General features: G+C 41.8%; 1 protein-coding gene across 2 annotated transcripts in view; it reads left to right on the forward strand.

Moving 5' to 3' along the window:
* LOC127608440 (CD166 antigen homolog A-like) overlaps window positions 1-22,975 on the forward strand; it is a 39,649-nt gene that overhangs the window by 9,103 nt on the left and 7,571 nt on the right. For both annotated transcript variants that reach the window (XM_052077505.1, XM_052077506.1), the window contains 9 exons: window positions 16,894-17,000; window positions 17,235-17,451; window positions 18,021-18,085; window positions 18,453-18,540; window positions 19,626-19,799; window positions 20,273-20,397; window positions 20,485-20,617; window positions 20,883-20,995; window positions 21,098-21,224. In XM_052077505.1, coding sequence (XP_051933465.1) covers window positions 16,894-17,000; window positions 17,235-17,451; window positions 18,021-18,085; window positions 18,453-18,540; window positions 19,626-19,799; window positions 20,273-20,397; window positions 20,485-20,617; window positions 20,883-20,995; window positions 21,098-21,224 — 1,149 coding nt within the window. The remainder of the gene's footprint in view (window positions 1-16,893; window positions 17,001-17,234; window positions 17,452-18,020; window positions 18,086-18,452; window positions 18,541-19,625; window positions 19,800-20,272; window positions 20,398-20,484; window positions 20,618-20,882; window positions 20,996-21,097; window positions 21,225-22,975) is intronic.

A 22,975-nucleotide genomic window follows, 5' to 3' on the forward strand; every position in this document is an offset into this window, starting at 1 on the left:
GCGTTTGGCTGGCAACCAGTTCAGGGTGTTACCCCGCTTACTGCCCGAAGATAGCTAAGGATAGGCTCCAGGACGCCCGCGACCCTTGTGAGGATAAAGCGGATCAGAAAATGGATGGGTGGATCTCTGCATATGGGGGAACTTTCTGCTTAATGCAATGACCCTCGTTTTTGCTTGAAAGCCATGATACAGCTGCTGTGGGAGTTGGGTAGTAGGGGAAGTAGCATTACAATGTTAAGGGGAAAAAATGCATAGACATGCTGATGGCACCACCGTCACTCAACCAGTTATTATATTGAAAGCAAAGATCCATCTGGAAAAACACCTACACTTCTTTCAATCCAAACCCAGGCAAAACAACATTAAATGTCATGGGTGTTGAAATCATGACATTAAAGCCCAAAGTTTTCTGTTGCGTTTATCGATGTTGCATCCTCCTGCTAACTTTGTTCTTTCCGGGAATGTTTGTTGCTTTTACACAGTACAGAATTCACGAGTTACACTCCTCGTGTGCAAGAGGGACTTTAAAGTTCATTCCCCACTGCGGGGCTCATACTTCCTAATGTGTGACTTCTTGGTTACCAGGGAAAAAAAAGATGTAGTGGAATGTAACGGACTTGTGGATGCAACGGAAAATCCCACAAAATGACTGAGCTGTGACAAAAGAATCGGTATTTATTTACTCGTGTTGAAGTTAACGGTATGAAGTCGACAAAATGTTACATGTCTTAGTGGTATCTCGCCATCTAATCAGCCGACTTGCCTGTCCAGTCGGTCTTCTACGACTGCTGCAGTTGTGGCTGGAGAATAGCTGTTAGCCTTACTAGCTCCAGCTACAGACGCGTTCCAAAATATTTGAAGATCATGGATTTCAAAAATGTTTTTTGTTCATAATTCCTTTGAAAAAGATAACGTTTCCTAGATTATAGATTCAGGCCCACCATTTAAACAATTTCAACTAACAATTTGTTTATTTGTTCATAATTTGGGCAGTGTAAAAAGTTCTTCTATGTGCCCAAATGTAATGTAGTTAAATAAGTCAAGTGGCAACTGTTTGCATGGCAATTACTCCCAAAAGCGAATATGGCCGGTGCTTAAGATGTTTTTTTTTTTTAATGATAAAACGCTTTCCTTTGCTGTTGAGTATTCTTCAGCTCCACTGGCAGACCTCACGGGGAAGGTGAAGAGAGGCTTGTCTGCTAATTGGGAGTGATACTTCATTTACTAATGGGATGTCTGAAGAGGTCAAGTGGCCTTGTGATCCCTGGCGTGAATTGTTAAGTATTACACGTCGTCCCCTCGCTGCCATTTTAATGCAGACTTTTTAAGATGATGTATCCCCTCGGTGCAAACAAATCAACGTGTGTAATATTTCTTTTGGAAGGCCCGTGTTGCGTGCAGCATTATTGCCATGTCTGGACACTTTAGAGAATGAGGTCTTTGTTAAATTAGCTTTTGCGGTGCATATATGGAGCCAATTAAGCTTTTTGTTATTTTCATTTTCACAAAAAGACACTTTGATATGAATGTGCAGTGTCATACCATAAAGTCGCCGTGAAAAACTTGAATGTCAGTCGGGAACAGTCTGACAGAGGAAATGTCAAGTCTGCCAGTCTACGGATGTTCGACGGATTGCCATATCACACTCTAAAAACAGAGCACACACAAAAGGAGGAGAGCCTCCATTATTTGTTCTTTAAACATTTAAGACAGTAACGGCTCCCAGCCGGATTTTTGATCATGAGATCATTTTGTTAAATTTCAGCTAGGGCCATTTTCTCCCATGTTAAACTTGAATGATTACTTTCATTTTCTATCTCTTGCTGCTGAAAATGTTCCCATCTTGTGTCATTATATTTAACATGACGAAAACTGAAGACGACATTATTTTTGGTGTCGTTGTTCCATGGCTCACGTCACATCATAAGTTTGGAAAATGTGGTCATGGTGTTGAAGCGAGCGAGATGCTACGCTACCAATTGTATAAACCATTGAATGTGCTTTAACATGTACACAATGACAAAGCAATTGCTCAGTTAAATCTACATGGAGTTTTGCTACACTGTTTAATGTTAGCTACTTTCCATAAACACCGTTCATCAAAGTATTTTTCCCTTGCATGAATGTGTGAATTTTTGACAGTTGTGTTATTTTAATAAAATAATAAACATACTTTGAACACACACCTCCACATTGCCTTTGATGAGAAATGTGTGATATTTGTGGCAGAGTGAATTTGGAGAATTTCAGTTTGGAAACAGTAACGGTGCACCTTTTAAACAAACGTTTTTTTTTTTCCTCCTGCTGGAGCATTTGCCTGAAGGCGTCTGCGCTCGTCCGACCTTGCAGGAGAAGATTCCTCCAGAGACCTTCTGAGACAATGTAGGCTCAGTTTGCTTGAAGGGAATAATATGTGCAGAGATTTGTTTTTCTTCTCTTTGGGCCCTGTATTTGATATGGAAGGGAAGGTGGGGGTGGCACATTCTTTTTGTATTGACAGACAGTTTTTCTTTTTTTTTATTATTATTACTTTCTTTTTTTTTTTGCGGAGCAATGTTTCCCTCGTCGTCTGTAAAGCTCATCAGTCAGTAGATCTGCAGGGCTCACGCCGCACACAAAAGTCTTCCAATTGTTCCACACAGGAACAGCAGCAGCCGTGCAAGGCTGATGGTTTAAAGCACTTATCTTGATGTATGGCTTCCCTTCATGTCCTGATGGAAGAAGAAAATGTAATGGCCACTCCTAATGAAATTATTATGCCTTAAAGGACATTTGGACCCATGACGCCAGCGACATATGCTGAAGTGCATCAAGTGCAGAATGGTTATCTCTTCCTGCCCAAACAAAAGAAGCAGACCCCAAAAAGCCAACTTGGGTTTGTTGTGACATTTTGATCTGTTACGCATTGTTGGAAGAAAACAAGATAACACCATTACTGACCTTGTTATCTTGGCCAAAAGACAAATGTTCTGCTTAATTGGATTGAATCTCATTCAAGAAAACACATTCATGTGATCCGGTGGTTCTTCGAATTGCTCTATCGGAAATGGATGCATTGAGATCAATTGTATTAATCCACACCTTTATTTTGGTAGGCTCCATGTTTATATAGCATTAGAACCAAATACTCAGTGGGCCTTGCAAGATCAGTCAAAATCCAGTCAAACGCTGGGATTGAGGGGGTTTCTCCAGTGAAAATGGCTGGGATTGAATGAGTTTAACTATCACAAAAGTACAAGAGAAAATAAATGACTGATGTATTGTAAAGCTGAAACTATAACACCCATAAAATAAGCTTTTTGTTGTTGTACAGCAGCTCATGCTGCAGTCTTTACCAGCATGGTCCATTTACTGCTGCAGAATAATGACCCCGCCCCTTGAATATGGAATCCTTCACCAAAATGTGCAAATAATTTAACTCATTCGTTGCAGTGGACATGCGTCAACTGGTATCAAACTGTTTACTGTTAAGTGTGTTTTTCAACAGGTAGGTGGGGGAGAGTCTCTCACCTTTGTGGGTGAACTAAGAAATATACCTTTAGCGATGGCTAAAAGGGTTTTTCTGAGTTGTTCATCCATAAAGAAATGATTCTGCCCATTCTTGTTTCGTTATTTTATAGTTTGAGGTGGCAGTTATAAGATAAGATAAGAAAACTATAAATCGTCTCACAATGGAGAAATTCCCACTTCACAGCAGCAAAGATATGAGAGGAAGAAGTAGAAGAACAAAATAATTATGGCCTGCCATGTTGTGGTTTTCTCCATCTATTAGTCAGAAACCAATGTTTGTTTTTTTTTGGGTGACAATACCATGATGTTCTGCTAAAGAATGGAGAAATCTAGAAACACTTTTTTTAAGCTGGTAAAAGAAGAGGTGGACGCTCTTCTTTCCTTCATTAGATTTGTCGTGTTTACAGTTTTGTGCATCTCGAATGATCATTGGGAATGCTTGAAAATGGCTGCCAATATGCTTTGAAAAATGCCCAGCTGTAAACGAGTGAAGAGTACTTCCATACTTGGTTACCGGTGTAGTTTGGACTATGGACCCCCATGAAAATGGACACAGGATCCTGGGGAATGTGGACGAGTGGGGGTCGTTGACAGGCTTAAACCGGGTGCGTCTCGGACTGTCGTGACACGGAAACACTTACGGTACTGCTTGAGCTGAGCTCACAGTGACTTTCTGGGGATAGCTGTCTAAAATTCTCACAGACTTCTCTTAACCACTGTCTGTCTTTCAGGGAAAAAAAAGCATCACTGAAAGCCATAAAACCAAAAAGCCACACGTATGTGGAGTTAATCCTTTTATGTAGGTGAAAATTAGGTCCCGTGGGGAGTGCTGATATGCGGATGTTGCGAGTGATAAAACAGATTTAAGGCATTTTGCTGCACTTTTTATGACGTTTAACGAATCAAAAGAAATCTGGTTAGTGGTTTGATCAAAGATATAAGCCTACACTCCACTGGTAGATGTGTAACGTGGAAAAGCCGGAGATTGTATTCTGAAAACATGTACATAATCCTTTGTGTGCATTTTCTGCATTCCGCATATCCCCCCTAAGAGCGTGAATTAGAGTGCACTTTGAAAGCGTCCTGCCCTCTTAATATCAACCAGACTGCCGGGCTTATTGGGATGGCAGGCAGGGCCCACTGCGGTCCTCAGCGAGAGAGGGTCAGGAGGTCTGCCGTTGCCTTATGAGTGTATCGCAACATGCAGCACTTCATCTTGGCTTCATGTGAAAGTACTGTATCCGACTCGCAGTGACAATCAGCAGCACAAAACCATCCGCTGAGTGAATGATATTGCCTCTTAATAATGTGAGCCGTTTACAGACCGTCAAGATATAAAGCACGGTCGACGTAGTGCATGTAAATCAGGCGTTAATAATTAGAGCACACGTACAACGGTTAGGAAAAATCAACAAGCCCCTTTTCAAATGCCAGGGCATGCTGATTAAAACGATGAGACCATACATAATTTCAAAACAACTACTTGTCCAACTCAATTGAAAATAAAAGGTAGGAGTAAAGATGAACACCTGAGGTTGCACATATTATCTTCTAAACGGGAACGTGACTGCATTCAGAATTTACTCCTCACAGTCAAACTCAAGTTAAATGGCAGCACACAACTGCTACCCTTGCAAGTGCCTCTGATGAACCCCAAATACACGGCCGCTGTTCTCGTAGGCTTTTCCTTAGATCGTTATGTTTTGTTCGCTTTCTAGCAGAGGGCCAAAGGTTTTGTGTTAACACTCATGCATGTGGAAGTGTTCGTAATTCCGTCCACCTTGAGTCAGGCTTCAGTTGCAGCTGAATAAAAACCACCCCAAAGCATAACCATGAGTCACTGTCGGTATGGTGTGCTTTTGGTGATGAGCAATGTTGTGCCCCCTTCAAGTCGACGCCTGGCTGTGGCGTCTTTTCTCGCCCCAAATCTTTACACGGCATTGACCATAACATATTGTCCCATATGAGTTTTTATTTCGAGATTTTTTTAATTTAATGTTATTTTTTGTAAGATCAAGCTTCCGTCGTGCCACGCTTCACCATTGCCCAGACAAGAAGAAAACAGAAGATAATTGTCACATGTATTAAACATCCAATACTTGCATCAAATTCCTGAAACTGCTTCAATTTGGTTAACTCCCGTTTTGCAGGAAATTTTCTTTTGTTCCCTTGTCCTGACTGGTAATTTTGAACGGTGAAATCCTTCTGCTCTGGAAGCTCTCTGTGGACATTGAACTGTGCTGTAAGACGCCACTGAAATATGGTGACCAGACATCCCGGTTTCATTGGGTCAGTCACTGTTTTGAGCCCCGAGTCTGGAGTCCCGGCGGACTTTGCCACCTCCATTGTTTTGTCCCATTTTTACACAGGTCCCATCCCAGCTTCCCGTTTTTTCATCCTGCCTGTCTTCCAAAAGTTTCATATAGACACGTTTGCATAATATTTCTATATTTGAACACACTTCTCGGTGAAACAGGGCAGACTGATTGATAACGAAATCAATTTTGGGCTTGAAGATGAATCATTTTCATTGATTAGCTGTTTCAGGCTTTCTTCCGCTTTATGGCACAAGTGGAGCCTTTTAGGTGATGAACAAAAGTCATTAGGAGTGATGACTCATATACAGTCAGGACAAGGAGTCAACCCTCGACGGCTAATGCGATGCCTCTTAAAGAGAACAGTTTGACTGCCATTTAAAACCCTCCTTGAGTTGAGGATGCCTCTCTGTGATTTCAGGCTGTAGTTTTAATTACCCTGACTAAACGATATACTTTGTAAACAAGTCCAGCCTTGCCTTCCTTGCACTGCGCCGCAAGCTCTTTTCTCCACCGTCGGTTCAAGACGTATTGCGAGCAAAACCTTATAGATCCGCTCAAATCCGTGCAATATGTGCAAGGAAAGACGGGCCATGCTGCCAAATGATGTTTTCGACTCTTCTGCCTCTCTCTCCTTTTACACGCCTGTGGCAAAAACCACGGTTTCTCTGCGGAATGTAGAAATGGATCGAATGGATTTAATCTGCACCCCTGAGTCAAGAAGGACCAGGGAAAAGTCTTTTGAATGGAAGCTATTGTTCAACTTCGGTAACCAAATGTGACTCCAAGAGCTGTTTCATATACTGCAGGAAGAATGAATCAACAAAGAGCAGCAAGGCAACAAGAAAGCTTGTAGGATCCTGCCAGGGAAATTGAAAGGCAGGTGAAACATTTCATAAATTGTGCACAGCTTCTTTTACTGGAGCGTTATAAACCTCACATTGTTGCCCATTGCCCATGAGCAACGCACTATTATTTTTAATAGGCATGCTTTGATTGCTGTTTTTCCGTAATGAGAGCAGAGGTGGGGAAACATTTCCGATCAGGGGCCGGTTCAGTATTTACGTAAAGTATAACGCCCTCTGAGGGCCAGAGTACATTTATGAAAACATATTATGCAACGATGTATTATGAGCATTTATGCGTTGAATGTTTTGGGGGTCTTCTAATGGTCCCCTTAATGATTTTTTAAATTGTTTTGCTCTTCTCTCTTTATAGCTAAGCCAAATACATGGCCCTTTTCAGGGGTTTCTCATACCAGAAAACTTGCCTTCACTTTCAGGCATGTTCGTCCTGGTCAAAATGCATGCCTGATTGCAACCCCGAAAACCTGGCTCCATAGAGCCCCGCTCTGGAGTCTTGGAAAACTCATCTCATTTTGGGAAGGCAGTTTGACTTCTATCAAAAGCAAACCCACAGTCTTATGAACCCATGCCGGAAAATACACACTAAGTCAGCCATTTTGGTTGAAAGCCAAAGTCATTTTAACCATGATCGGGGATCCTTCGAAACCTACCTTGTCCGAGAGAACGTGAATCACAGATTGGTGACACTAAATTGGGAAGCATTTGAGGTTTGGTTCATCCCGTGGGCAAGAAAGAACGATGACTCGCTGTAAAACACGGAAGTCAAATAACACTTCAGCTTCATAAAGGTCAGAGCTTGACCCCAATGTCTGGTGAAAAGATTAATAGATGCTCTCTGCCAGAAGAAACGTATCGATGCAATAATCCTGCTCCTGTTGCCCCCATTTCCTGAGGTCGTTGGTTTGGTTTTAGAGGAGCGAATGGGGGTCCACCATAGAGCATGTCACTGTTTGTCATGGACTGGATTTACTTCTATAGAAGATACATTGAGAGTGAATGTTACTTGCACTTGAAGTCAATTTTACTGGAGTGAGAATGGCTTCCACATACTTGATTCATATACCAACAATGCCCCATGTGGAATTTTTGAGCGATCGTAAATATGTTGCACATCATTTTCCGCACGTTACCGCGCGAAATAGAATGAGTTTTATCAGCGTTGCTTTGGGAATCAGGATGGCAGGACCCGCTTGTTGCTTTTTAATATCTGGAAATTATTTGCTAATCCCATTTGCGCTGTTAAACCTTTGACTGAGTCCACAGTGTGATTACTTTCAGAGTTTAATATCCCTGCAGTCAGTCATGTGTGAATGATCACGTATGAAACATCTTTCTTGTGACACGTTAAGTCCATTTGCTCCCTCTTGTGACTGGGTTTGAGATCAGCACTTCCAGGAAAGCGTCCATCCAGCCATCCATTTTCTGAACAGCTTTATCCTCACTAGGGTCGCGGGGCATGCTGGAGCCTGTCCCAGCCGTCTTCGGGCAGTAGGCGGGGGACACCCTGAACTGGTTGCCAGCCAATCGCAAGGCACACGGACACGAACAACCATTCGCGCTCACACTCACACCGAGGGACAATTTAGAGTGTTCAATCAGCCTGCCATGCATGTTTTTGGAATGTGGGATGAAAACCGGAGCACCCGGAGAAAACCCACGCAGGTCCGGGGTGAACATGCAAACTCCACGCATGAAGGTCGGAGCTGAAATTGAACCTGGTACCTTTGCATTGTGAGGTCAACGCGCTGGTTTACCAGGAAACTAGATCTGTTTAAAAAAAAAAATCCCAGAAACATTGGCTTATATCAGGAATGTATAATGGATAAGGTGGAGTTAATGGCTGTTCCTGCTTAATGGCCTTCTGTTCCCTTTAATGGCATGCCATTAATGGGAGGTCTTTTAAGTCATGACAGTGACCTCTCCAATGGTCTTGATTGCCTTACGCCCCCCACCTCCACAGCCTGGACCCCTTTAAATACATAATTCACAACATAATGGACATGATTTCTGAGTGCACTCACCGCTCAACCACTACAGCCGGATGGAGTCTTTAAGAGCAGCTCATCTGCAGACGCAATTTATTGCGTGATTTTAAAGAGGATGCTTGTGTGGTCGAGTACGCGGAGGAAATCATTTCAAAGAATAATGATCGTACTCGCGAGATCAATTTCTCTACCTTTTGGCACATCATTAAAATAGTGATAATCCTCTTTTCTTGGGTAATATGCATTTTATCTTCCTCATCAAAACAGCGGAAGACAACGCCAGGGGAAACGTGAGAGACTGCACGCAAAAACATGATTTCGGAACCATTGAAATTAAATCCAGATCGATTGCTTTGATTGTGCTGCGAGTCCCTTCAGAGTTAGATGTTAATCAATTGGAAGAAAAAGAAAAAAAACCATCTCCAGCCTACTTCCTAATCAAAAGGGATAAATGTGAGAGAATGTGTTGCCGTTTTCTGTGTTTTGTAAATTGAGCATGTTTCCCTTCCATGCGGCATCAAAGCTTGAATGTTGGCTCCAAGACAAGCAATTCGATTTCTTCTGTGAGATTGCAGTACATGAATAGAAGCACCGCTCACAACAAGATACCTGGTTGTTATGTGGTGCCGTATTTTGCTCAAGTTCATCTGCGCAGAAACAATCAGGCATCACGCTGAGGAAAAAATGGCAGAACTTTCAGCAACATGCACATAATACGGAATCTCCAGGATTGTTCCTCATTGTTTAAACCAACACAACACAACGGCAAGCCCGAGACTGTCTTTGTGATGGACCATTTGGCAAAAAAACAGGACTCACTTTTCTCTGGGCTTATTGTTTCTTCACTCATTGGATAAGCAACGGACAGCTGGCATGTTATTTTATAAATTAAAGACTGGTAAAAACAATGAAATTTTACTTCTTTTGTAAGCACGTTGCCCCACCTACCATATCATGGTAGTTGTTGAGGGCACCGTATTGTGTAGGGCTTTCCCAGCATTTCATTTTTTAGAATATTCAAGCTGAGATATCTATGTCTGAACCAGAGCATATGCTAGAATATTACGTTCATCAACCAACGATAGCGAGTGGTTTGTTAAAACAAAGTAGCTAGCAGCGGATGGCTTTTGTCTTGACAATGGTGAGAGTCTTGATTCTCCAAACCAAAGTCATCGGCAAAGTGTGGACTGTATGGAAAGATTTTTTTTTTTTCGGAAGCACAATTGTGGTCACTAATGGAAAAACAAAGAGTAGCAAAAACATCATCGCAATAATACACAAAGTCATCATTGTCATAATTACCAATACAAAGTGTTCATCAGACCACAATATATTGCCTGTCTCATGCGATGAAAATATAAAAAAAGGATCCTTCATTAGATCATTCAAAACCCACATTGCGCAAAGGTTAGTGGAACAGATTCATTCGCCGCCTGAACCAAAAAATATTTCAGGAAATTAACTTTTGGGTCATGGTATCATTGAAACAAGTACCGGTACATTCTAAAACCCAGAGGGTAAAATTATCCTTTGTCCTACCTTCGGCCCTCCTGTCTTGGCGGGAAACAGAAACCTGATACCACAGCGACAGGCCAGAACAGGTACAGAAACCGAGGAAACATTTGCAGACACAAAGGAACAATAGAAACCGGACAAAGTGAGATTGCAAGTGATGCATTAGCGGGATTCCCACCTGCTACCCTCCGTGAGTGTCTGGTGACCACACATGATGCAGCAAATGAAAATTGTTTTCTTTGCCTGAGGGGGTGGCAGCCATTAAAATGTCTCCTCAGAAAACCTCTATTTCACACTGGCCATTTAATCATAGCCAGGCTTCAGTCTTCAATTACAATGAAGCACAGAGAAGCATGAAAAGCTTGTAAAGCCTCTCACTTCATCATAAAAGTTTTGGCGTATTTTTCCCAAATGACATGCTGTATTAAAAACGATATGATTGGGGGTTTTGTTTGCCAAGCCATCGCCGACTCGACAGCACAATGTTTAAAGAAAAAAAAATGCACGTTGCCTGGTGACAGAGAGGAGCCATTATGCTCAGTGGACATTGACCCATGATGCCAAACTGACATCATTGACATTCATACAACTCCATTGCAGGCTGCTGTGGGTCTTTTTACTTTGTCAACCAAAACACCGAACAGAGTTCTTGTGATATAATTGACTTGGTAGAGATGGCGGGATGTTTTTAACTTGTTTGCATTCCAGATGTAGCTCAAGTTGTCCTTTCTGTGGACCACAAACTGAAAGGAATTAACATTTCGTCCGCTGTTATTGATCGGAAAAAACATCACTCCGCATTGTATTGTACTTCATTTGAAAGACACAGTCTTGGTGTAATTCAACACAGTGTAAAAAGTTTTTGCCATACTTTTTACTTAATTTCACTTGGCATTGTGCTGCTCTTAGTTATAAAACTGGAGAGGCTCACAGCTTCTTTGTAAACTGGCCTAATGTTTGCTGTTCTTCACAGAGAATAAAGAATACATGCTCGCAAGTGTCCGCCATTGATATGCAATGTGGACAGTTGTTTGCCATCTGCCAAATTGCTGCTTGCTTCGTGGTGAGTTTAGTTGACTGCCACTGCACAGCGCTGGTATCGCAAATTTATGCTCACAAGTCAAGGCAATAAAATCAGATGATTGGCGGCTCGAGTCTCGAAAGTCTCGTGGTTGTTTATTATTGTTGATTGAAACTTTGCTATGCAAATGATTCATTCATTTTCACATTGGATCCCCCAGCGGAATATCTCCTGCACATTATGAGTGGCAGTGGAGAAGACAATGTGTTCCAAAGTGTGAAAGAACTTCTTTCTTTCTTTTCTTTCTTTATTTTGTTTATTGAACATATATAGTACACACAATAACAGGTTGACAAAGGTCAAACAAAAATTATGAAAAGAAAATTAGAAAGTCGTGAAAAGAAGAAAACACACATCATCACAGTTGTATGCTCAAAGGATTAGGAAGAAGTACATAACTTATCTTGCCCTATCCCTTATTATGTAGCTGAATTGATCTTTTTTTTTCAAAACAAAGAAGAAATGAAAAATCTACATATCATCAAATACTTTTACCCTTGTGTATACTATACTATTCTATTTATACACCTTTTGGTTTGTATATATATATAGTTATTCTTTCTTCTTTTGTATTTCAATTTTCTGATATTCATTATAATTAGCATTTCTTGAATACAATTGTTAAGTTGATCAAAATCCAGAAAAGAGAGACTAATTTATCACTTGTGATATATTTTTGGCATTGGATGGCTGTGCATCAGTTCGGCATGATACCCATGTCAGACCATATCAGACGTTTTCGTCATAAAGCTAATATATGTGTGTGACTTTTGACAATAAATCTCATGGAACTTGTAGATAAGAAGTGGCATAAAGCGGCTCACTTATTAGAGGAAAGAATAGCATGACTTAGTTGAGCCGGTCTTCAGACAGAGCCTGTGGGGGCTAACGCCCTCAGTAAATGGAACCTTTGTCTTTCACCTCTTAACACACAAACGGACCTATTATCACACAATTTCCTCTAAAAGGACCCCTTTGAAGATCCACGGAGATGTGGGGCAACATCTTTTTGAGGCAAGGGTCACTCTGACCTGAAACAGATGGCGCAGCTGAAATTCTCACACTGTACAATCCCTTTTACATAATTTGCCTCCTTTTTATTTCCCTGCACATGAATGTATTTAGCAAGAGTGTGTCTTTCTCTACGAGTACATTGCTCTAGATAACAGTAACAATCCGTCAGATATTCTTTGCAACTATCCATCCATCCATTTTCTGTGGTTTATCCTCACAAGGGTCGCGGGGGGTGCTGGAGCCTATCCCAGCCGTCTTCAGGCAGTAGGCGGGGGACACCCTGAACTGGTTACCAGCCAATCGCAGGGCACACAGAGACGAACAACCGTCCACGCTCACACTCACACCTCAGGACAATTTTAGAGTGCTCACTCAGCCTGCCACGCATGTTTTTGGAATGTGGGAGGAAACCGGAGTACCCGGAGAAAACCCACACAGGCCCGGGGGAGAACAATACTTTATTTTATTTTATTTTTTAATTGTTATGGTCGCTGTTGTGTTTGTAACTGGTTAGCGGCTGTGTCTTTGCTCGTGTGGGTTCAAACTTCCTCCAGATTATGTACAGTCAAGCAATTTGTATTTCATCTCAGGTGGTGTTCACTGTCTAGGCCAGTGAGTTTATTTACAAAAGTCAAAAGGCATTTACTGAAGGCTCCTTATCAGAAGCCTTTTCCCAAGTGGTATCGATCCAACTAAAGTTGCCCTCTCAGCACTGATTCGCTGCTGGAACGAGGCTATTTGCCATCCTGTCTTTGTGGACGGGCGCCACGGGACCTCCATTCAATGCGCAGCCCTCATTTTCAGTGCTTAATAAGTTTGGACCCGCTCTTTCTTGTGCCGCTGAATGACAAGCACTTGCACCAGTGGGGGGAGAGAGGGCTTCAAGTGGCTATGGAGGGATGCTTCGAAGAGTGTGTGTGGAGGGAGACTGCTGATTTCCCCCGGTGAGTGTATAGCTTCGCTGCCACCCCACCCCGTCTCCCGCCTGTTACGGAGGCACCTTAATCAGGAACATGAAAGCATCTCCTGTGGCGCCGCCTCCTGTCAATATCTCTCAGCTGTCGACTCATTGATTTATCTCTTGTCGCCGTCTCCTTGTCCACTCTGAACATTCCCACCAGAGCTGAGAACTCCCTTTCGAGTTCATAGGGCTAATGTGTTTCATAAATTGTACTTGATGACACTCGAAGGAATGCGGTTTGATTTAAACTTGGGACAGCTGCTCATGCCTTTGCGTGTGTTTGTCAAAGTGAAGTCCCGGACGTCGCCTACTTTAGTTGAGAAGGATTACCTTATCTCAGTCAATGCCGGCAGCGGCGGCTCTGTCGTCTCCAACGTGCAATTAGCTGTCAGTGTATAACAATGCAATCGGTGCAGATAAGGACCAGTTTCTTAAATTCACTTTCTAAACCTCAGACACATTTTACACTTTAAAAAAAGAAAAGAAACTGTCTTTTTAACTCAAAGGATCTTTTATATGCCGTGGCAGGTGTAACTGACTATTGCAAGATTGCCAAGGGTGTAACAACTATGGGGAATATGAACCGTTAATTACAGCGGGGACCTAAGGATACAAAGGAGATGTAAAACACACATCACAACACATTGTTGTCTACCACTAACCAACGTTTACATAGTGAGTCTATACATCCATCAATCAATCCATCTTTTAAACTACTTTTTCACAATCGGGTCGCATATTAGCCGCAGCCTATCTAAGTTAACTTCAGGTAAGAAGGGGAGGGGGGGTAAAACAAATAGATGCCTCCCTTTTCCCATCAGTAAAAAAAACAGTATAATCTCTGTTCTAGCAATCTTCTTTGCTAACCAAAACAGCAGCATTAGAGCATGTAAACACATTTTCTGCACAGTATTAAAGTTGATCTTACAATATGCGGAAATGCTGTCTTTACACACAGGAAGTGTTGATGTATTTGCTCCACAGTGTGATGTGGTTCATTTCCCCCTTCTGCCCCAGTCTGCCTTGCTTCTTCTAAAAACGTCCTTTCTTTTAAAACCCCAGTTTGACTTGACACACTGACATGGTTTGCTTGAATTTGGCTTTGGGAAAAGTATAGACAGCACTTCCCTCATCTCGACAATGCATAACTATTTCAAAGCGTGGCAGCATAGCATCCATATGCGTAGGATGTGCTTTTGACTCGAAATGCCCCTTGAAGCCTTCGAGTCGGTTTTCGTTGCGTTTGCATCAGCACAGCACAAAAATAAAAGTGTCGTCTGGCAGCAGCTTCATGCGCACCCCCAGTTTAAACCTCAACTCTGTGAAACTTCGGGTTAAAATGCAGCGCGCCTGGAGTCTTTTGTCTCGTTTTATTGTTGTTGTTTTTTTTACCCGCATATCTCACCTTCGTACCCTGTGTTTGCATTTCCCACCTTTTTGTCTTCACACCTGCGTCTTATCGGGCTCATCAGCCCCGCCCCGCGGTACTGCAGTCAATCAGCTTCTTCTCCTCGACCGCTCTCATCTTCAGTTTAGTGCCTTCTTCCCTTTGTTCTATGTGGTGGTCTGCTCAGTCGGCTTCCTTAATGTTCAAATGTGAACTCAGGCAGGTTTTACTTCCTTAGGATTTTATTTATTTATTTTTGTTACCTTACGTCTGAATCGCTGCAGACCTACAGTATAATCGACTCGACTCCACGCAGCTCTCAGTGTATTAAATTGTGAAAGGATTAGTTTTTGTCCATGCGCTTAAATGACACCAAGCCTCATTATAAATGCAGGTATTGTATCTCGATATGCACCATGTTGCTGGAAGGTTTCTGCCAACGCTTATATTTCACTTTAAATGTCAGCAACACTTTGGAAACATTGCACGCCTCTTATGAATATTGCGTAAAATGGACGGTTGGATTACTCTGGCCTTGCTGAATCGAAAAATAAAACTACAATCATGAATCACCATTATGAATCACCGTGTAATATGACAATGTGTTTGACAATAACACAAATAGGATAATACAGTTGCCACTTTATAAATATGTTGGCATTTTACAAAATTCTTGATTTGATTAGAAATGTAATGATACAAGAATACATTTACAAATTTTATTTCAACTTAATTTTTCACAACTTTTTTTTTGTCCTATTCTGACCAAAAAAAATTACCCCAAAAATTATTCTTCCCAATATTACTTAATTCACATTTTGACTTGCATCTCCAAACATCTCCAACTACTCATGTTTCTTGAAACATTACTACTTTTTCCCCTGCAAAAAAATACGGTCTTGTGATAACATTCCGTTTGTCTCTTAACATAAAAAAATGTATACGGCTATGGCTATAAATAATAAATGACTAATCAGTTATGAGTCAGATTATCCCATTGACTAATTTCAATTAATTGAGTAATCTGATAAAAAGTGATTAACACGCGTTCGGATGAGCGCTCTATTAAATGCGATAAGATCATTAAAAATCTTGTATTGACGATCATTCAATCGATCTTTCACTGTATCTTCTTTTTTAAGTCTGAAGTGATCCCAAACATTCTGTTTTTCGTCCACTGTTTTCTCCCGGCTTGCCGCCCTCACGCCAATTTATTTCTACTTGCAGCGTTGCTTGTGTCCACACCACAGTAGCATTAAACATGCTTGCCTGCTAGTAGACCGCTCACATATTTCTCCAGACGAGTAAAAACCGTTAACTGAGTCGAATTGACTTGTGTGCTGATGGCATCCAATTAAGTGAAGGGTGCAAGCTTTGATGTGTCTGTCCTCTTCACAGACAAATACGCCAGCAAGGTAGTTGCTGTGACGTCCTTGCACACAACAGTAGCTGTAATGATGATGTCGATTCAAGCAAGTCTCAAAAGCGAGTTGAATTGTGAAGCAAATTTAAAGTAGGGAAATTCAACTTTTTCATCTATTGTGCTCGTTTACAACACAGGAAGGGGAAGAGTAAAGGCGTTCGGCGTCTCTTTCTTTGTGACTGGAATACGACGCGACATGATGAATAACAGCCACTCTTGAATGTGCCTTTAATTTCCCCTTAGCGAAAGGACATTACTCTTCTGCCAGACCACGTTTGGGGACTACTCTGCCCTCTTAGATTTGACTTAAGTGCTGATGAGCTCTTTTCATATTCAAGCTTTAGTTGTCAGTTTGCTGGCTGAGTGTTGACAGCGACTTGTGCGCATGTCCCCACATGGTCCACATGAAAAAGTTCAATAGAAAAACAGCTCATTACCAGTAGGGACATGGTAGCCTCTCCTTCCCTGCAGCCTTCTCCCTATTCAACCCTCACCGCATCCCACCGAAGGCACCTCCTCCCACCCTCCTTACCAGCACTTTGTCTCCATGGCAATGTTGAGAATGAAACTTAGGCCAAGAGGGTTATTTTTGTTTGTTTCTTTGTCTGGGGGACTTGTTTGAAATTATTCCTTTGATCCACACATTAAGTGAAGTGGTATTAATTGTTAAAATATGGAGAGAAAGTGGTGGTCATGGGGAAAGATAGATGTGTAGGTTTATACATGCACATACTTGAATTCTCATCGCTCATTAGACATCAATATCATAATGATGTGCTTTTTAATGATTCGTTTATAAGTGGAATAACATTCCCTTTGCTGATTTGTCTTCACAGTGAGCGGCCTGGAGACGGTGATGGGCCTGTACGACCAAACACTGGAGATTCCGTGCAACAAAGGAGCCGTGAAAGCGGAAGACGCGCTGATCACAAAGTGGAAATATGTAAGTCAAAGCAGAGGTCAATGGATTCAAAATGCAGAAGTCTGTATGACACCGAGCGTTTGACACCCATTTATCATGTCTGAGCCACACCCGGTCTGAGTGCATTTGCTGCACAACGGAGCGTGCATCTGTTCCTCACTGTGTGTGTGTCTGTGTGTGTGTGTGTGTGTGTGTGTCTGTGTGTGTGTTCATGGGTTCATTCCTCGTGTGTCTTCTGCAACAAATCCTTTCCAGGACAAAGGGGATGGACTCTCGGGAGACCTGCTGGTCAGAAAGAAAACTGAAAGCGTCTCCATTAACACCACCGATGAATACAAGGGTCGCATCAACATGGCCGCCAATTCCAGTCTGCTGCTTTCTGCCCTTAAGCTGAGCGACCAGCGCACTTTCACCTGCATGGTGGTGGTCGGCTTAGACATTGACGAGTACCCAGTCAACGTGGTCGTCTATAGTGAGTGGAGTGGAGTGTCGGGTTGCGAAATTCCAAATTGGAAATTTTCCATGAGAATTAATTTAGAAAAATGAAGCTCAGTTCTTGGTGGGGAACTTAAATTAGGGCTGAGATGGATAATCCATTAATTAGCTGGAATCATTTGATTACAGTGCGAAAGTCGAAGCCAAAAATTCACCTTCTAGTGGTGACCATTTTTCCAGATGATTAAATTGCAGATTCGCGCACCACTCAGTGGAAGAAAGAAATTGGTGCGATGGCAGCGAGCCAAGAGGAGTGGTGAATGTGTAAAAGAGAGCGAATGTACAAAGTTTTGGATCATCTCACACTTAAAAAAATGACAAAACAAAATGTTTATATTAAAGCACAAATGTGACCCGCTTCCATTCAATGACCCTTAATTCCCGTGGGAAGTTTCCAATGTGGAATATATCCAAAATGTCACCCATTTTAAATTCACATTGAAATGTACTGGAAATTTAGAGAAATACTTAACCTCTGGCTGATTCCTGCTGCACTTTATGATCGCATTTGGATTATTAATATATTCATAATTGTGTGCATTGCAGAGGCGCCTGCAGGGGTGGAGGTTTCTGACAAGGCACAAGAGCTGGCCATTGGCAAACTTACAAAGGTATGATTTTTATTTTATTTTTTTATTACCTGTGTGTGACAAACATTTCCTATATCGACATAAAAAAAAACACATACACACACACACATCAAGGGAACCCCCACTCGTGCGGCGTGGCAGCAACCATTTTACTACAATAAAGAGTCCTTTTGAAGCGGTGCTCATGAATTAGTAACAAGCACATTCGTCGCTGCTGCAATTAGAATACGCAAAGTACCGGAAAGGAGTCTTTGGGCATTTCATGGTCTGTTGCCTAGAATATCCTCAAATCATCAGAAGGCGTCGCCGGGGCTGGTTTGACTGTCACTCAGTGTAAACAATGACTTTGGAAGTGTTTTAAATGGATTTTTGTCTTTCTGTCCCGCAGCTGGCCACATGTATCACAAAGGATGCCAATCCGGCAGCCAACATCACATGGCTCAAGAACAACAAACCCCTGGTGGATGGCGGGAAAGGTGTGTTATTGTGTTACAAAACTCATCATCGTAGTAGGATGTGCTCATTATAAATGTCATGAAAACACATGTGAGTATCGGGTTTGTCTTTAGTTTGTATGGCCTTTGCCTTTATACATCATCACCATGGAGTTCAAGTCTCATAGTCACGTGTTAAGTTGCGGGGCTATTGCGAACCGGGGCATTGATTGAGAATTCATCCCACATTACCTGCGTAAAAAACAACTACGTGGATCACAATACCAATTTCTTAATACCGTGTCCCCCCTTTTACTCTCTGAAGAGTTTTGTTACCTGTTCAAAGGTTTCCAAGCAGACACCATATGGGTGATAGCAACCATTTCAGTTCACTAATTGTTCAATATTTTCATCTTTGCTCTGTCATTGTAATAGTGAAGGAAACCCAGTGAGAAATTACTCAAATAACCACGCGTGTTGACGTTAGCTTAGCTGAGACATGCAGTATTTATACTGCTCAGTCACCACATTACTGCAGTGGTCTGCTACTGTACTTTGCTGCTCTCATTCTCCTGTTAAATTGTATTCAGTATTAAATACAGCGAGTTGTGCACAAAAATGATTCATCAAGAGCTCATTAATTCCCCAGGGAGAAACTTCAATCGGCGGAGGAGACAATAAATGCCATCCAGTATTAAATATATAAATTGTTGTTTTTTAGGGTACTGTATATCATTGACTTGACTTGTGCTGTTATATTATTTTGTTCTGCTAACTGTCCTGTTTACTGTCCTCTTTATGTTAAGAAACCTACCTTGAGACTCCGGCTGAATATTTGCATTTATGCTCAGTCCGGCACATTTACACTGTTGTGTTGATTAAAGTGCACTGTCCCAATGAAATAAATGAATAAAAATAAAAATAAAATAGACTGATGATTCAATGCTGCATGGAAAAGTGACCACCCTAAAGTCTGTTCGTCCTAGTCCGGAATTCCTAGTGCAGTCTATTTGTAGTGTACGTTGAAAGAGTATGAGTCAACAGACATTCTTGGATGGGTCTGAAGTTGCCGTGAATTTATGTTTGTGTCTGGCGAGCTCCAGCTTGTTGTTTGTTTTTCGGCGCAGGCGTTTCCATCCGAGCCTCGGTGCAGGTGGACCCGGTGAGCGGCCTGTCGAGCACCTCGTCCACACTGGAGTACTCGGCTACAAAGGAGGACACGGACGCCCGGTTCTCATGCAGCGCTCAGCACATCGTGGGGAAGGAGCTGGCATCGTCGGCGCTCACTTTCACCATCACATGTGAGCCGAACGCTTTCTTTCCATTTGGACGCAACATTGTGATTGTTTCTTTGAGTTTCATCATCACGGACTATGAAATAATCCTTTTGACGTGTGTTTACCTCACTTGGCAAATGGATTTTTTTCCTTTCTTTTTTACATCCCAGCTCCGTTGTGCAAATTGTCTGAAAAAAAAGCCTCCAGACTTTTGGTCTTTAGTGCAAAATGGGGTTAATGGAGAAGCCGCATGAAGTATTGAGCCACTTTGCCCTGCGTAGCCTCCAAATAAGCAGGTGCAGTTTCACGTGGGGAGGCTAACACAGTCTTCTCTGTGCTGTGTTAAATTTAGAAGATGTTTTTTCACTTTACAGAGACTTTCAATGAAGATACCACAATATTCGAATCACCACTCCATACGATGCCGTGCATTTCTAAACTGTAGACCAGTTCTCCCATTTGAGCGCTTGGACTTTCTGCCCCTTTTCTCTCACCAGACTCCACAGAGAACATCGTCCTACAGGTGATTGCCCCAGAACCTCTGGTGGAAGGTGACAACGTGACCCTTAAGTGCATGGCAGACGGCAACCCGGCCCCGACCAGCTTCAACTTCCACGTGAAGGTACACTGATGAGTCTGTAGTCCCCTATTGTGTCGTCAATCAGCAGAGCATCGCGAGCTAATCAGCAGCTGTTGTGTGTCTTTGCAGGGCGATGTCATTCCTGTGAAAAATATGGATACATACACACTCACTCATGTCTCGCGTGACGACACCGGTGAATATCAATGCTCCCTAATTGACAACTCCGCCATGATGGCTTCCAAGGACGTCACAGTCAATTGTAAGACACCACGCTGCCTTTCTCTGAAAGATTATCCCATCAGAGATGTCATTTTTCTCCTCTTTTGAAGCCGCCGGACTTGCTGTCGAGACTGAAGCGTGTTGGCCCCGTAGCTTTCAGATTTCTTGCTGTCTTCACTTTGTTGTGTCATCCTCTGCTAAAAAGCTGCGGCGCAGCAAGAGGAGTGTAACAATAATAGAAATATCTCTGAGCTTGTCAGAGCTGTGAGACGTTTCGCTTATCCTCTCACTTCTTTTTCTCTTAGACCTTGACATCAAATTAAGTCCCACTGGGAGCGTCGTCAAGCCAGCTGGGGAGGCCTTGGAGCTATCTTTCCAGATCAACTCTTCAGGACAATCAAAGGTCTCTTGGACCAAGGTAAAAAAAAAAAAAACACTCGACAACTTCCACTGCTGAAAGTGTCTGCCTCAAAGAATGAATTTGTTCTTGAAATGAAATATATCGTTTCGTTCTCATCAGGACAATGTCAAGCTGGACAAAGAGCCAACGTTTACCGAGCTCAAGTACTCCGATTCTGGCCGCTATGAGAGTGACGTGAAGATGGGAGCACTTAGCAAGAAGGTTTTTTTTGACCTGGTTGTTGAAGGTAAGGGCCTTAGAAAAAGCACACTCACTCACTTCTGGTGGGCATAAAATAATAGTCAATGCAACATTGATCTACTATTTTTTTTTCTCTTTCTCCTTTCTTCTTTCTACATACATTCTTGCTGCTGGAGGTTGTAAATTTCCCCAGTGTGGGACGAATAAAGGATATCTTATCTTATCTTATCTTATCTTATATAAAGATAAGGTTTCAGAGTTTGTGATCATGTGCTACTGGTTGCACCGGTGCGACCAGCCTTTTGAGCGGTTGGAGAAGAAGGTGTTTGTGACTCACAATACCTCTGTACCAAATGGTTAAGATTTGCTTACGTGCAATTTGCGTGAGTCTGTTGTACGTCTATTTATTAAATTTATCCAAGACATTTTATTTATTGTTCTGCATTTCAATGCCAATGTTCAATATTGAGTTTGTTCTTGTTCTGCATTTCAATGCCAATGTTCAATGTTCCTGAGAAGAAAGTTATTTTCTCTTTGAAAAAAAAAAAACTCAATTTCCGATGGTTTATCACGGTGTCCGCAGTGTAGAAAAACAATGATGAAATGGATTGTTCGAAAAATGTGTTATTGGGACCGGTCTTGGTAAGTGACCTATGCCCATCAAATGTAAAGTGTAAAAAGTTGCATATAAGATTATAAGAACAACTGAAAACGCCTTAAATGGTAAGTTACGGCCTGATATGTTCAAAAGTTCGAAGAAACACCCTGACGCAGATCACTTCAAGCAAACTTGAGTAAATTAGCAGTCTGGTGGACTTGTGATTCAAATAAATAACTTTATGATGACCAGATTGTAGTTGATCATATACCAGACAATATTGCCTAAAAAGACAGGCAGCAATGTTATATATTAAAAACAAAAAAGTGAACCTGTAATACCTCATTGTTGAATGTGATGCAGTGGAAAATGTGGCTGCACCTAACTTGTGTGCTGCTGCACCAAAATAAAAACATTGGGTGTACCAGTGCAAAAGGTTAGTCAAGAGCCCTGATATGCACTGACCTCGTACTGACATGTACTGTATGTGGATGCCAGGGGTGTCCAAACGTTTTCGTTTGAGGGCCGCATACATAAAAACGGAAAGATGAAAGGGCCACTTTAAAATTCTTCAGTGTTTTGAAACATGCTAAAGTCAGTCGAGAAAACAATCCAGAATTGTTACTGCATAGCATACTTTGTGTACCCAAGCGAAATTTGTCCCCCCAAAAATGTGGCAAATTGATCTGTTCTGGAACCGAGGTTCTGTTCGGAGGTTCCGCCTTAAGTCTTCCATTTTTTTTCGTTCGTTTGTTTGCTTCATTCAAATTGACTCAAGTCATTGCTTTTGAATTTATATCTTACTTATGGTTGACACCACTCCAATTTTGTGTTTTTATATCATATTTAATGGACTGTGCACCTCTACTCTACCACAGTAAAATTGTATTTAATGTTCTGCACACCTCTAATATACCGTATGTACCGGTAATCATCAAAGTGCATCCGATGTACCATATTTAGACCATATTGAATGGACTTTGCACCTCAAATGAAACTCATTCACATCATATGTGTAGCTCTATTTTGGACAATATTTCATGGTCCAGGCAGCTCTTTAGTACTCTTTTGATATCATGTGTAATGGTTTTTGACCAACTTTCGTAACACAACATAATACATTTTCTGTGTACCTTGAGTGTACTATATTTACATCATATTTAAAATTTCACTTTAGGGTTTGTTTGTTTTTAAGTCAT

The sequence above is a fragment of the Hippocampus zosterae genome, chromosome 10 (genome assembly GCF_025434085.1).
Source record: "Hippocampus zosterae strain Florida chromosome 10, ASM2543408v3, whole genome shotgun sequence".
In the NCBI taxonomy this organism is placed as follows: Eukaryota; Metazoa; Chordata; class Actinopteri; order Syngnathiformes; family Syngnathidae; genus Hippocampus; species Hippocampus zosterae.